The sequence below is a fragment of the Thunnus maccoyii genome, chromosome 3 (assembly GCF_910596095.1).
Source record: "Thunnus maccoyii chromosome 3, fThuMac1.1, whole genome shotgun sequence".
Classification (NCBI taxonomy): Eukaryota; Metazoa; Chordata; class Actinopteri; order Scombriformes; family Scombridae; genus Thunnus; species Thunnus maccoyii.
The window spans coordinates 5,976,011-5,991,394 of record NC_056535.1 but is presented as its reverse complement, the minus strand read 5'-3'; the positions used below and the strand labels follow the sequence as shown (position 1 = coordinate 5,991,394).

At 39.7% G+C, this 15,384-nt stretch overlaps 1 protein-coding gene across 5 annotated transcripts in view; it reads right to left on the bottom strand.

The window, feature by feature from the left end:
* Positions 1-968: 968 nt before the first annotated feature.
* Positions 969-15,384, bottom strand: part of LOC121894273 (band 4.1-like protein 1) — a 42,612-nt gene continuing 28,196 nt past the window's right edge. For 3 of the 5 annotated variants that reach the window (XM_042406764.1, XM_042406765.1, XM_042406766.1), the window contains 8 exons: positions 12,448-12,498; positions 9,539-9,898; positions 8,917-9,045; positions 6,258-6,317; positions 3,196-3,291; positions 2,652-2,732; positions 2,425-2,541; positions 969-1,469 (listed from right to left, as the gene is read on the bottom strand). In XM_042406764.1, coding sequence (XP_042262698.1) covers positions 1,464-1,469; positions 2,425-2,541; positions 2,652-2,732; positions 3,196-3,291; positions 6,258-6,317; positions 8,917-9,045; positions 9,539-9,898; positions 12,448-12,498 — 900 coding nt within the window. In that variant the 3' untranslated portion in view covers positions 969-1,463. The remainder of the gene's footprint in view (positions 1,470-2,424; positions 2,542-2,651; positions 2,733-3,195; positions 3,292-6,257; positions 6,318-8,916; positions 9,046-9,538; positions 9,899-12,447; positions 12,499-15,384) is intronic. The other 2 variants (XM_042406767.1, XM_042406768.1) reach the window with 2 other exon arrangements.

The window sequence follows — 15,384 nt, the reverse complement described above, 5'->3', positions numbered from 1 at the left end:
CTCCAGTGAAACGCAGCATTGAGCAAAGTAACAGGATAAAAAATGATGGTCTTTCACAAGTCAGATCATTTCAACCTCTACAGAGAGATGCTAGCATGTTCACACCTGAAGACTGAAATGTCAAAGATCACAAGAATAACATACAAACTCTGTTTCCTGATGGAAGTCAGTAAAATCAAGTAAGATCATCAACATATCATCACATTTCTGAAACTTATTAGATAAAACGTTATTTATATTAAATTTGGAAAAATTCTAAATCTGTGCCCAAAATGTGTGACCAGCATTTCTTTTATGTTGATGGCGAGCTGACAATAAAATGAAAACAGTCACAGTGAGGGTAGGGGTGGGGAGTGGGGGGGTGGATGGGACGAGGACAGTGATGTTTGTATGCTGGAGACTGGGACCAAAGCAGAGTTCCAGCTGTCTGCTGTCTGTTCTTCAGTAGAGTCCATCAACATCAGGATGTGTCCACCACTCGTTGGCCCAGTGATCCTTACAGTTTCTCCAAAGATGCTCAGTCTCATCATCTCCGCACTTCTCATGGGATTTCAGATGTGGATGTGTCCACTTTTTTTTTTTCTTTTTTCATTCCCTCTGCTATTTTTGTTTTAATTGAATCATGCAGATTATAATCATCTGATATTATACATATTTCATAAACAAGCAAACACTGAACATAAATTAGATCCTCTATAGATAAAAATGTAAAAAGCTAATAAGACAGCTGTTGATTATACTGAAGGTGTCATGGCCAGGAGGTGGCAGCAACAAGCAAAAAGGCTGCCTCTTGCCACTTGGCACCAACCTCCCCCACCCCAACCAGCATTGTCCCCATCCTTTCACCCAACCCTCCTCTCTGCTCTTATATATTAATTTCATGTATGACAGTAGCACAGGGAGGATGTTTAGGACCTTAAAAAATAAAGAAGTGATTTTTTTTTGGGGGGGGGGGGGGGGGAGGGATTGGGCCTGGAGGGGGGTTGGGGTTAAAAACGCATCAAATGATACTCAGGGGTTCAAAAGAGTCGAACTGTGTTAAATGAGTTAAATAATATACAAGTAAAGTTTCAGACAAATGACTCTAACGGAGGTAAATTCAAAGAGTAACAGCTGTGACCGGGTTTCACTTTCAGTCTTACATAACTCCACCTGAATAAACCAAACGTAAGTCATCCGATAGAAGACGTTTCCTGTTCCGTAGGAAGGTGGAGGGCTGGGATGGGCCGGGACAGGACGGGAGGCCGGGTCGGGTCAGAGGCTAGAGTCACAGTTGGTTTGTCTAAAGGGACAGAAGTGGAGGTCTACTGCTTCATGGAGCGCAGTCTGTTCTCGTGTCGGTGTGTACACAGTGGGGGTAGAGAGTCCTCTTATCAGGTTGGTGGCATACTGCGGGGCGGGGCAGGAGACACACAGCTGGAGGATCCTCTCCTGTCCCCCGTCTCAGGAGCCACCATGACCAATCAGGACTGCAATAAGACAGCAACACACAGATCTGTTTGTATAAAACTTGAAAGAAATGGTCTCAAGAATGGTCCTTAGCATTGACTCAAGAGTCAAATTCTTAGTAAAAGTAAAAGTAAGTAAAAGTTTAAGTATGACTCTTCAGTGCTGACTGCAGTGACTCAACAAAACAGTAATTTCTACCCAAAATGCCCTCACTCTAGCACTGCACCAGCCAATGGGAGACCTCTAAACGTCATGTGTCACATCACATCAGTCATCAAAGCTTCATACAGTCCTTGTCATGATTAAGATTACACGTCATTCATTATATCCAGCTCTTGCAGGCTGAAGTATATTCAAACATTTAAGAAGAAAAACAATTTTAAAAAAAACAATAACAGTATTTTAGATATTTTCCCCTGCAGAAAATATCAATATATTTGATATTATTCATGCAACTTTTAAATGGGTTAACGAAGGATATAATGACCATCCTAAGTGATACTCATCTGTGGCGGTATTATGAATTTACTGGCTTACTGGCAAGTTTAATCAGCTTAATTTGTCATTTCTCTGTTTTGCTATTCACAGTTTCAAACTTCTTGTATTTCACAGCTCAGCTAATATAATAATTTATTACACATTTCATAGTTATACACTTAATGTGGTTAATGTAAACATTAGGAGGAATCACACAAACATCAGAACATTTGATTGTATTCACGCTAAATCCATCATGTCATGAACCTTTTCATATAGTATAGGAAGTGATCTTATATCTTTTATCAACTTTTCATTTCCAAAATATGGAAAGTAGTCACTGCTAATTGACCTCTAGAGCTCTTAAATAATTTGGGAGCCAAGATCAAGTCTGAGGAATATTTACAAATTTTGATGTGCTTGAGTGGTTTTATGCATATTAGCCCAGTTCATTAAACAGGAAGCTCAGTAATCTTGTAACCTGCAGTCATGACGTACCTCTGCTTTCTGCTGCAGCTCCTCAGTGGGAGACTCTGTTTCCCTGATAACCACTGCTTTTGTCACCAGCATGTCGGGATGCTGCTGCTTGGCCTCTTGGATTGCCATGGCGAGGGCCTGAGGACGTGAAACATCAAAGCCTGGGTCATAAACTTCACATATTAACTTCCAGTTCTTTCTGACTTATTGAGCATACAGTGCAGGTGTTCAGTAATACTCCTTCTCACCTGATGTTGGTCCACATCATCATCTCCTGTGATTATAATCCTTTTCTCGATTCTGGTCTCTGAGTAGCCTCCTTTCACAGTCTGCAGAGTACATACAGTGAGAGACAAGCTCAAGTGGCAATCAAAGCTATTGTTTTATTATATTTTTTACTTCTATCTTTGTTCCTGTTGTGTTTCTGTATCAGTTCTGTGTCTTCTCAAACATTAAGTGCATCTTTTGTGCACCAGATGATTTTCTCAGTAAAGACGCGGCAGATATTTATGGTTTAGAACAACAAACATGGAGTGGAGATAAAATGAATCCCTGCTGTTTTACGCAGTAGCTCTTAGCAACAGAGACGCAGAATATGTAGTTGACGAAAGTATGAAAAATTACGTCTAGAGATTTATCAGTCTATTCATTTTTATGTGGTGGTCTACTTTTCAGCATGTCAGCAAGGGGTGATGAAAAATATTTAAGTGTGCATCATAAGATAAAGATGTGGTGGGCAGACTCCAAGCTCCAATCATTAAACTGTAACTATGGGAACCGGTAAGGAGTTACCTTGGTAACTTGGGTTGTGGTTGCTGAGGTGACACTCTCAGCGGTGATGGTCAGCGGGGACACAACAGACTCCCTGCCCTGGGTGCCGGCTTTTACCTACAGAGCATTCATTAGAGGGGAGTTATTCTGCCATGTTCACACATTACCACACACACACACACAGCAGGACACACTGCAGACACAAACACCAGCACACACACACACATGCTTGTAAGCAACATGTACTGTTGTCTCAGTGAGGGGTCTCAATCTCCTTTATGTTGTATGAACCTTTTTAAATGACAGACTCAAAGGCCTGACTCACACAAGTTCAAACTAAACTTAAAAGAACAGAACACAGGCCACTAGTTGGCTGGTGTAAACCCAGCTTTAGATGTATGGAAATAGATAGAAAGCTCAATGGAAAAGGGACTACCAGTAAACATATTAGTTAGAGACCCTTCATTAACCAGTCAACTTTCAGATTCCAATTACCCTTGGATAACATGCTCCCAAAAGATATGGATTGAAATAATTAAACGACACCACCTGAGGGACAGGGTTGCAATCTTCAGGTGGTTTGCCTTTGACTTCATATCCAATAAATATGACAGAAGGTTTAGATGCTGGACTGGAAATGGTCTTAGTGCGTATTGTACTCTCTTAAATCGAGGTATGGTTTTGAGCTTTTAGGAGCTGAAGGACAACTTTAATCTGCAGAATCAGGATCACTTTAGATATTTACAAACTAGAGATTTTATTGGCAAGAAACTTCCAAAAGATGACAGCATAATGAGAGAAGATATCCTTGATGTTTTTCAAAACGCCCACGAAGATGCTACTTATCAAAAAGTCATTTATAAATTATATTTTGCTCTTCAAAACTGTACTTTGAATATTAAAGCGATATTGGGAAGCAGATGGTAATTTTACAATAACACAGGGAGAATGGGACAAGATCTGCAGACAGCAATAGTTGATGACAAGCTCTCCCTCCTGGAGACAATTTAGCTGGAAGAATGTGATTCAAAAGATCAACGACTCTAATCTGACTGTTGTCCCCCTGTGGCTCCATTTTGGAGAAGTGTCCACAATGTCCTGGAAGTAGTTTTTAATAAGAATATTAATTTGACTTTTGGGATAAAGTACCTTGGTGATATAGAAGAGCTTCACTGTGCAAAGTGAGATAAATATCTGTTTAGAGTGCTGTTAGTGCTTTGAAAAAAGGCTTTGAGCAGAAAATGGCTTAAGAGGGACATACCAACCATAAGTGAATGAACTGACCTAATTTACAATATATATACACTATAGAGAGAATTACATTTAAACTAAGAATTCAAATTGATGTCTTTGATAAAAATTGGTCAAAATGGCTTACCCATACGTCAACAATGAGGCCTGACTTTGTATAATAATAAAATCCTTACATTAAGGAATTCAAATCCAATTAATTTTTTTTTCTTTCATGTGCAGAATTAATGTGGGTTGATATAAATATGTACATATATATATATTTTGTTGTTGTTTGTTTTAAAGATGGGTCCTCCCCTTGTTCATTTTTTTTATGTGTGTGTGTGTGTGTGTGTGTGTGTGTCTAATAACCCTTATACAAAGTAAATTGCAAAAAACATGCAATACTAGTGCACTTCCTTCCCAAACAAAACCATGATGGAGCAATGGCTTTATTATGATTGCACCCCTTTAACATACTGTATGTTGTTTTCGAAAATGAGAATATTGCTATCATGAACTATTCAAAAGAAATCATATATGTGTAGAAACTGACACATTATTGGGCATTATACTCGGTGGATTTTATTTTTGGTAAGAATGTTAAATGGTAGATTGGTATTGTTCAGGAGTGGTAACAAATAATGCCAATGTAGTTTTTAAATGTGTTCCTAATAGTTTTGTATTATTAAAATGATGAAACAAGGTATTTTTGTCTCAGCTGGCTGAAGGGGCATGTCAGTGTCTTGTTTGATTGACAGCAGCTGTCAGTGTGCTGGTGTTGCACTGTAGGGAACAAACACAAAGTAAACAAACTGCTGGAGCTACAAGTCATGAACAGACAGCGTGTCGCTAACAGGGATTTTGAAGAGCAACAACTAAACCAGCATCTAACCAGACCAAAGTGACATTTGCTGATACATTTACATGCTGTTCAATGTGCTGCATCTTGGCTCGTCCAACAAGCTAAGGTGCAGGACAAGACTTGTGTTCGTGTTTGTAAGTTAGATAAGAAGGAGACTTTAGCAGGAAAGCTCATGTGGGTTGTTGTTCAGAGTCTGTAGCTCTTGTGTTGTGTAGCAGGACCGTCTGCTTTGTCTATGATTGATTTGATTTGCTGTATCAAAATAAGGTCTCCAGCTATGTAGACAGATAACAGAACAGTATGTTCCCCAATTAATGCATAACTATGGGGCACCATCATGAAATCAAAGAATTTAAAATACAAATGTCTCCCTTTTGGTTTCTGATCAAAGGAGAACACAGGACAAGTGATTCATGAAGCAGATATGCTCTAATTTCAGTTGGACATTAACACTATGTATCAATTTGGTTATTGCAGATATACTCGCTTTTGCGAAATTATCAGGTGAGCCCCATGCCCTTTTGAAAATAGGAAGTGCGATGACATATAAATGATGAATAACGATGAAATAACACATTTACAGGAAAATGACAGTAACAAAATAAGAGTTTGAGAAAGTAATGCTAAAAGTTACTCATTAGCACAGAAATTAGAGTAGAGAATCAGAGTAGTCAGAGTTATCCCCAGCATTAGGAAAATTCATGTACTCATCTAAATGCTCCTAACCACAACTACTGGCCTAGTTTCCCAAATCTGAGTCATAACCATGACATCAAATGCCACATCCTGTGAACATTTGGCAGACACAGGACACAGACAATGCAGATGTCTTTCTGACGTTAATTATTTTTCTATTTATTCAGAGGGATATGAAGTAAAGGTCAAGTCTAAAAAAGGGGACAGCAACAGCACAATGGCTGCAGTTTTTTACTCTGCCACCACACACACACACACACACACACAGTCACCACACTGATGTGATACTTACAGGGGAGCCATTTTCTTTAAGGGCAGCAGGAGCCTCTCGCGGGCTGACGACTCCGTAGTTCTGAAGGAGAGAGAGAATACTACTTGTACATACTACTACTTGTCCACATACTTGTGTGCAGTGAGCTACATTAAAGAAATGCATTAGGTGATCATATAGAGAAACATTACTATGGGTAATCAGCATAAAGTTACACATCATTAAAGGAGCCACACAGAAAAATATATAGCCGAAGTTGAAAGGGTCTAAGGGACACAAGCAGGAAACAACGAACATATTTCCGGAGAAGGTATGGTGTTTACTTCTTGTTTTACTTTTGGTATTACACCAATGAAATATTTATCTGTAATGTGCTAAAATGCAGAGGTCAACAAACTGACTCATTAATGTCTATACAGCCATATCTATCCAACTTGCTAACGTTAGCCACCATAAGCAACGGGTTGTGCTGACTAGCTAAGGTCAAGAAGCAGCAAAACTCCAATAGTGCATTATATTGCTTAAAAATTCTACTTTTCATTTGTTAGAGGAAGAATGTGTTATTTCTTCTTTGTTGTCATTCAAAAGTCTTTAAAGCTGCACTAATCACTAGGTATTTTTATCTTAACAATGGGCCAAATGATTATGTGTAATGTGAAAGGTGTCACTTGAAGTGACACCAAATCACTGTTTTAATTCTCCTTCAACTTTACTGTTTGGTTGATTCTCACTGCTCTCCTCAACATTGTTTCCAGCAGGAACAGGTAGCTGTTTTCAGCAAAGTGCTCTGATAAACCCTCTGTGTGCTACCTGCTCACCTCCAAACTGCAGACAAACAAAAACTAGCTGGTGAACACAGCTGGGTATTTAGCAGCTAAAGAGCCAGATTCCTGCCGAGGGATAAGGCCAAACCAGAGCAAAAAGGAGCAGGAATATTGGACTTTCAATTATCAGGTTGCTAAAAACATGAATTCTTCAGTTATTCCATGTCTTGTGGATGTGTAGGAGACTGTGTGCTAACACTTCACCAACTGTCAACTTTAAAAGGTCTCCAAGTGCAAAAACAAGTTGAGTAATCCTCCTCAAAACAACAAAATGCTGTGTACTATGATTATTTATATACTGTATATTTGAGCCACAAACTCCTGCTTTATTTTAGTATTGTATACATTTATTCAACTAATCATCTTTAAAAATTATGATTTAATGATAAGCAATAAAAATCTCTTTAGCATTTAAAATGAATCAGTGACAATGTTTTGCCTCAATACCTTGTCAAAGGTTTTGTATTGTATTTCATAGCGGTGACTGACAATCAAACCAATATCAGCATGTGTATATTTGATGATTTGTTTATGAAGGCAAACCTCGAGCTGAACAAATTCACTTTTGTACAGTCTGGTGGCAATGCTACCCAATTCAAAGCCCGTCACTGACATGCAGACAGCTGGTACAGAGTCACAGGCCAAGCCTTTGTACTGTTGAGGAACAGATATGACATGTCTCCCTCTGCTGGCACAACAATGTCAGTGCTGGAGATCTTTGCCTGCCTATAGATGATGTCATCCTCCATTTGCTGCAGATACATACACACTACCGTGGCTTACACTGACATCTTTGAAAATGTGACTGAACACTGAGCTGCCACTTCAAAGGCACCCTCTCCACATTACTGCCTGAGTTCATCCACACCATTAGCTAAATGGCTGAAGAGCCTAGCATTTTAATAAATCACCTATGGGACAGGAAGCCTGCATTCAATTGCCTCTGGAGATGAATGGGATTCCCACCTGGTTTCATCATCCTCATTAATGCACTGTCAATACTTTAATCACTCCATAATAATGTTATTATGTCATCTATGTCTGGGGAATACAGCTTTCACTGTAGAAGAAAATGTCTCTTCTTCTAATCAAGACCAACTCTAGAGCTCTGCAAAAATATTTAATTCTTCATTGCTATTTGTTTAGGTGATTTGTTGGGTGACTGACGGGATTGATCCCATGGTGAGTATTGTCCTAACTTCACCCTGTAAAACTGTAGCTTAAAATGTATCAGCAGTAATGTATAAAATATAACACAAAGAAAAAGTACATATGATAAATCCAACATTGTAAAAACAATTAAATATAAGGAAAACGTTAAAAAAAAATTGTTTGACATTTAACTTATTCACTTTCTTGCTGAGAGTTAGACGAGTAGATTGATATCACTCTCATGTCTGTGGGATAAATATGAAGCTATAGTCAGTAGCCACTTAGCTTAGCTTGACATATAGACTGAAAACAGGGGGAAAAGTAACAAAATCCACTTACTAGCACCTAGCTCACTAATTAACATGTTCTATTAATATGTTCTTAGTTTAATTCATATAAAAACCGAATTGTAAAAACAACAGTAACTTCCACCGTGAAGTTGCCAGGCAACTCAAGGAAGTCACTGCACCCAGCCAAAATATTTTTATAGTTTCTTTATGCTAAGCTAACATGCTGTCAGCGGTAGCTTTATATTGAATAGATATGAGAGGATTATCCATCTTCTCATCTAACTCTCAGCAAGACAGCAAATAAGTGTATTTCTCAAAATGTCAAACTATTCCACAAATTCACAGCAACATATTATACATGACAGTAAAGTAATGTTTGCCATTGCAGATTCAATCTTCTTGTTGTTGCTTTACCTGTGGTGAGACATTCATGATGTTGGGGTGGACTTCTGATCCATTCGTATGCGTCTCTGTCTTGCTGCCGGCCCTCTTGAGCATTTGGGCCATACTCACAGCACTGGGGTCTCTCTTTGCCACTGGAGGCTGTGTAAAACACAAACAGCATGGTCAGACAACAGTAAGCACCACAGCAAGACGCCTGAAGATGTAGGACAAATGACACATCGTTTATGAGCAGCATATTTTTCAGAGCAAAGCATCTGAATTCTGTAAGCTTAAAAAAAACAAAGTCTGAAATACAATTTTTTTATTATGTTGTTTTGCTTGATGACTGCATGCAAATTATGATGCAGCGACAGTGAAATTCAAAGAAACATTTAAGCAATTTAAAACAAAATGAATTAAACATTCAGAAAAGAATACATCAAAAAACTAAATGAATCAATTAACAAAACAAAACAGACTAAAATGTGGACAACAAAATTAAACATGAACAAAATTCTAACACAATGAGAAAAAATAAGAAAGCGTAAAAAATAAGAAGTGCATGTGCTGGTAGTTATGGCACTCAGTCCAGCCAGGCAGGGTGAATCCAGTAGGTGATGGTGATGAAGGATGAATACATTCATCTCTCTACCTCATGATGCATGCCCTCCTCAGGAAGCTTCTCCTCTATGGGAGACTTGTCCCGGGACCCCATTAGACGCGCAGAGTAGAACCTGGAGGTTTCCTCAAAGTCCTCCCGGCCCACTTCGGGATGTCGATCCCTCTCTCCCAGCTCCGACATGCCTTTAGAGAAGTCCTCCATGCCGGAGTGGAGATCTGTGATGACAGTGAAGTCGACCTCAGCCTCTAGGCTGGATGTGGAGCTGACCGTCATGCTGGAGCACTTGCGTTCGATGCCCAAGTGGATTTCCCTCATGCAGGCCACGGTGTCCCTCTCCTGCTCCTCCTCTGAGGCTACGCTCTGCTGGGGCCTCCTGTCACTGAGCTCCTTCTGGTGCAGGTACAGATAGAGGATCACACTCTGAGGTTACATAACTTCAGACTGATGACGTAGATGACATGGAATGGGATGGAAGTATCATCCTTATGTTTGAAGGTGATGTGTATGCCGGGATTCATGGAGGATCCAAAATCAAATCCACTGTACATGCAGTGTATCAACCCGGTCTCTTCAATCTGCATACAAATAACACGACTTCACACTGTCAAATTGCATGCAGTGCATATGCCAATCCTTCCCAGCATTCCCAGAGCAGATGCGTCCCCAGTCTCATATCAAAACGTGTGATGGCTACATCGGTCTTGGTCTGTCAAATTTATTTCACTGCAGCAAAAGCAAAAAAATGTCTGACATTCTTTTCATTCTCAATAGAAAATGCAATATTTTAAAAAGTTTCAACATCAAAATGCGTTTTGATAACAAAAACAAAACTATTACTGAGAATTGAAGAATTAAAAGAAAACCTTAACACAGTGACAGTGAGGAAAACACTTCTGGGTGGTGAGTCCTGTAGTCAGCCAATCACAAAGCTTCAAATTCTGAATTTCAAATTCAAGTCATCCCAGGGGTGCTCAAAAATCTAAGCTTTTATTGAAAGAACATCATCAAACCATTAAATAAAATAACACAAGTAACATAACAGCTCTGATAACTACACAATGCAAAGACAATGATTATGCTACTACGTGGTTTCAGCGACAGCAGCATCCATAGCAACCACCATAGATAGCAACAATAGAAAGCCTGCAAGAATGTCCCATGATAACTGACAAACTAAACATCATATGCATTCACTGAACGAAGATTATGAAAGTAAATGCACATATCTCACTAGAAATGTTATCAAAACACATGTTAATGCTGAAACTATCTTAAAATATTGCATTTTCCACTGAGAATAAGGAATGTCAGCCATTTTTTTGTTTTTGCTGCAATGAAAGAAACTTGACAGTCACATGACGTGGACACAGACCATCATAGCTATAACATGTTTTGATGTGAGACTGGTCTCTGGTCTGGTGTGCTCTCCACAGAAGTTGATGGGAAGGATTGGCGAATCACCTGCAAGCAAAATTGGACTTTGGTGTATGCACTGCACGCACTTTGAAAGTGTAAAGTTAAGTTATTGGTATGCAGATTGAAGAGACCGGGTTGAATGTATAATGAACATACAGTAGAAAATCATAGAGCATGCAACAGTGTCAAAAATGAACAACTGCAGGATGATGAATGGGTTTGAATTACAACACTGGTTCCAAACCTGTGGGTTTGGACAAGGGGTTGCTTCTATTTTGTGAATTACTGGACCCTACAAAGGTAAAAGACTTTTTGACATCCGCTTTACTATTAAAAATGATTATGCCATAGAAATATAGTGCTTTTTAAATATGCAGTTACAACAAAACCAAGATAAAAACCAAACTGCAGTAATTGCACACTGCAGCCAACCATCGCTAACCTTAGCTAAAGCTAAATTTACTTATTTAAAACTACTTTACTGACTACTTACTTAATTTTTATGTAACTGAAATATATCTATTCCACCTTGATGAACTGACATCTTCAATTCAATTTCTTATTTCAAATAACTAAAATGAGTCAGTATTGAAATCCACTTATGATGGAGAAAATAACAGTAAATGGTAACTAGCTTAGCAGATCTCAGTTGCAATCTCTTCTGTCGACTAGTGGAATTAATTTGATTGGTGTGGTTATGACACCTTTGAATAACTAAAATAGCTAGACACCCACAGCAAAACTGAGATCCATTTAATCACAATGAGCTATGGACTGTAAATAACCAAAATAAAGTTTATGTTCTTAAATTATTTAAATGGACAAGAAAGCTGAAATAACTCTTTTTTTTTTGGACTGCAGTTTCTCACAGCATTCCCTGAAACTCATCCAAAGTCAACATCCATGCAGTATCGGGATTTTTTGGTATTATAGGTTCTATGGCAATTGAGTAGAATAATCAGCATAAAAAGGCATGAAATAAAGGCATTAAAATCTTCTTATCCGTTATGTTACATTTTTCAGAGATACTGCTCTCTACCTTTGTAGGCAACAGGCCTCGAAAAGCATTCAAATAAAACAAGGGGGAAAAAATGACCCATGATGAGGGCTGGAAAGCAAAATAGTTGGTTTAAGCCTTTGAATTACAATGAAGCTCCCCTGTCAGCCAATTTAAAATAATTTAACTTATTATTTTAAGTAATTACTTTAATTGTGTATTACAAGTTCTATTGCTAATTAAATCAAAATAAACACTGGATCATGCCAGCAATAGCCAAGTGCAAGGGATTCTGTCATCAACCCACGCATTCAATTCAAGCTCTCATCATGGTGATGGATGGAGGCAGCTGACTAGCCAGTGAAAAGTAATACATTTCATCCTTTACAGCTTTGGGCTATTTTTTTTTTATGTATCAGGAGAAAGTGATGCAGTCAGTTAGGAGACATGCAGTTTACCCACGAGGGAGAGGAAAAGAGATGATGGGTGTAGCATATGAAGGAGGGTTTAAATACAAATGAATAACCTTGAAATCAGCAAACGGTGCTTCGTAAATGGAAGGAGTAGAGACAGGCTCCTGCAGGGGGAAGCAGAGGAAAGAGCACAGAGAGCATCTGAAGGTTAGCACAAGCTGAAGTGGACTGACAGACCACCACACAGACACAAATCTTAACAGCAGAGCTTGACTGAGGTCTGAAAATATGAGTTCAGTATGTTCTGAGCTCAAAATATTTCAGTCCAAACCTAAACTGGGATCCTGGTGTACTGCTGATTAAGAGTCCAAATCTGAGTATAGCCAAAAACTGCAAGTGGTTTGCTAATAAGTACCTACTAAATCAGTATTTTTAATGTCTTTTAAATGACTCAAAACCCAAGTTTAGGTGAGAAATTCAGCCAGACCCAATCCAAGCCCACTGGGTCTGTTCAGATCCAGTCAGGTCCAAATGGATTCAGGCTAAAATTTCAAGCCCTACTCAGAGGACAGAAAAGAGGTGAGCTTACCACAACAAAAACAACATCCACAGCCAGGTTTCATTGTTAGAATTAGCAGAGGCAGGACAAGAGAATCATGCAGTTTGTATAATGAGCAGGTTTTCAGCATAGCAGCAGCCACTCATTGAACAACTTGATGTAACACTACGCACCTTGAATTTCAACAAGTGAGCATTCAAAAAATATTGTTAAAGTCCAATAAAAAGGTGCCACGGTGCATTTCAAAGCCTGTCAAAATGACTGTGAGAGCGGGTCCACATGTTTGGAAGAGCACGTAATATTTTCCCACACTCCCCGAGTTCAATCTGATCTGGATATGATTGTCACTCACCAGTGAGGTCGTTTGCACACTCAGAGCTAACGCAACACCTCTTCTCATGCCTGTTTAATCCAATATATGCAAGCGCTTGACTCAGATGAAAAGGTGGGAAATGATGAAAGCTGTCATGTCTATTCACTTGAAATTCCTTTCATTCCAGTGCCAAACGCGTGCAAGCTCCTAATGATACCAACAGTGAAATGAAAGCAGCAAATCTGACTGTCAGGCACTGAATTGTGGTGTCTGGCTGCTCACTGCCTACTGGGGTTTCACAGTTGGAGGAACCAATGTGTGAAAAACTGCTTGGCTTTCTATCCAGGTGAGGTTGAGGGAAAAAAAAGCATCTGATTTATGATTTATTATTACCACTCTGAATAATCAAGGGGCATTTTGTGAATTCTGTTGATGTGAGTTTATTAATTTGATCTAGTTTCTCAATGATCTGTGCCCAAACCAATTCTATACTCCATTTATCTCCAATTTTGGGAGATAATAGCTGTCTGTGATAAAGTAATGAATGACAGTACTTTTCACCCTTTCTTCCGCAAATGAGTGATTACATTTGTAGCATTAGTATGCAATAAACTGTTTGTTTTGTGTTTCCACTTTGAAAATGGCATGGAGATGTGCAAAAATCATCAGAGCAATGATAATATGTGAGCCTTTCTTTCCTTGCCACACTCTGACAGGGAACAACGTGAGCAGGAAGCCAATTTAAGGCTCACAAGTTAGAGAAGAGTGAAGACAAACCAACAACCAAAACATGAGATATTGATTTTTTTTTTTTTTTTTTACTTTCACAGTAAGTGGTGAGCTGTACTGTTCAGATTTGCCAAACAGTGTGTTGCATGTTTAGGACAATGGGAGGGGATAAATTGGGTTGCTATGTAGGGAAAAGTCCAAACTTTTTACGGGCAAATGCACTGACGGAGTAAAAGTACCACTCCGCCTGCTCTTCATACAGGAACGTACAGTAAAGATGGATGAGTGTTTCAAGTCACTGAAAACGTAGAAAAAAAGAAAAATGGCGTGCGAGTCTGTCTGAAGCTCATGCGATGCTTTATTTCCAATGACTGAATAGCAGATGCCAAGCAGAGTTACCGAGTGTCTCTTCTTGGCTGCGTCCAGGCTTGGCTCCCTGCCAGCATTTCGGCTGTTCCGCAGTATTAGTCCAGACTCCCTGGCCTTCTGTGTTTTCACTGGCGGGGCTGGAGGAGCCATTTTGGGAAGCACTGAAATCTTTGAGCCGAACGATTGACTCTCTGTGGGTCCTCTACCAGACTGATAGCTATCTTCAGGTTGTTCTGTTTTCGCGGTGCCCTCCAGATCTGCTGTGAATGCTGGATGGAAGGCGGAAACGTCAGTCCAGTTCATGTCTGATGATCCCTCTGGAGAGCCGACTGACCAGCGGTATTCTCTTCTGATGGCTCGTGTGGGCTCGTCCTGTCCTGACCTGTCCCTTTCATCCTTACACGCTATGCTCTTTGACCGTTCTGGCTTAAGAGGAACAATCCTGGTGATTTCCGACTGGTAGCTGCCCGACAGCCGGTTGAGAGACGTCCTCTGACCTCTGTCTCCCAGGACAACCTCAATATCCTCTCCCCCGGAACTGCTGATCTTTCTCTCATGTGTTCTGACCTGTCGCAGTTTTACCTCTGCTAGCTCTTTATTGTCAATAAGGCCCTTCCCTCTTACCTTCATCACACACTCCCCTTTAACACCTGCCAATGAACTATCGTGTTCTACCTTTCCGGGTCCATTCACTGAGCCTAAATCGATGTCTGCTGCCCCAACTTGACTCACTTTTCTCTTTACCTGTTCTGTTCCTTGAATGGAGATCTCCCTACTCTCTCCTATTGATATATCCTCCTGTTTGCTGTCTTCATAAATGCTGACAGACTGATCCTTTCTTGATCCCTGATCATCTTTCATCATCACCAGCGAGGATGATTCACTATGATTTCCTGTTTCAGACATTTTCTCCGATTCTGAGCCCTCATTTTCTTCTCCAGATGAATCACTGCCTCCTTTACTGTAGGTGAGCTCTGCAGGCATTCCCAGGTTTAAGCTCTGGGGTCTTCTCTTTTTCCTTGGTTTAGAAGATGTGCATTCCTTTATCTGGTGCGGGCCTGGGGCTTCATCATTGTTTGC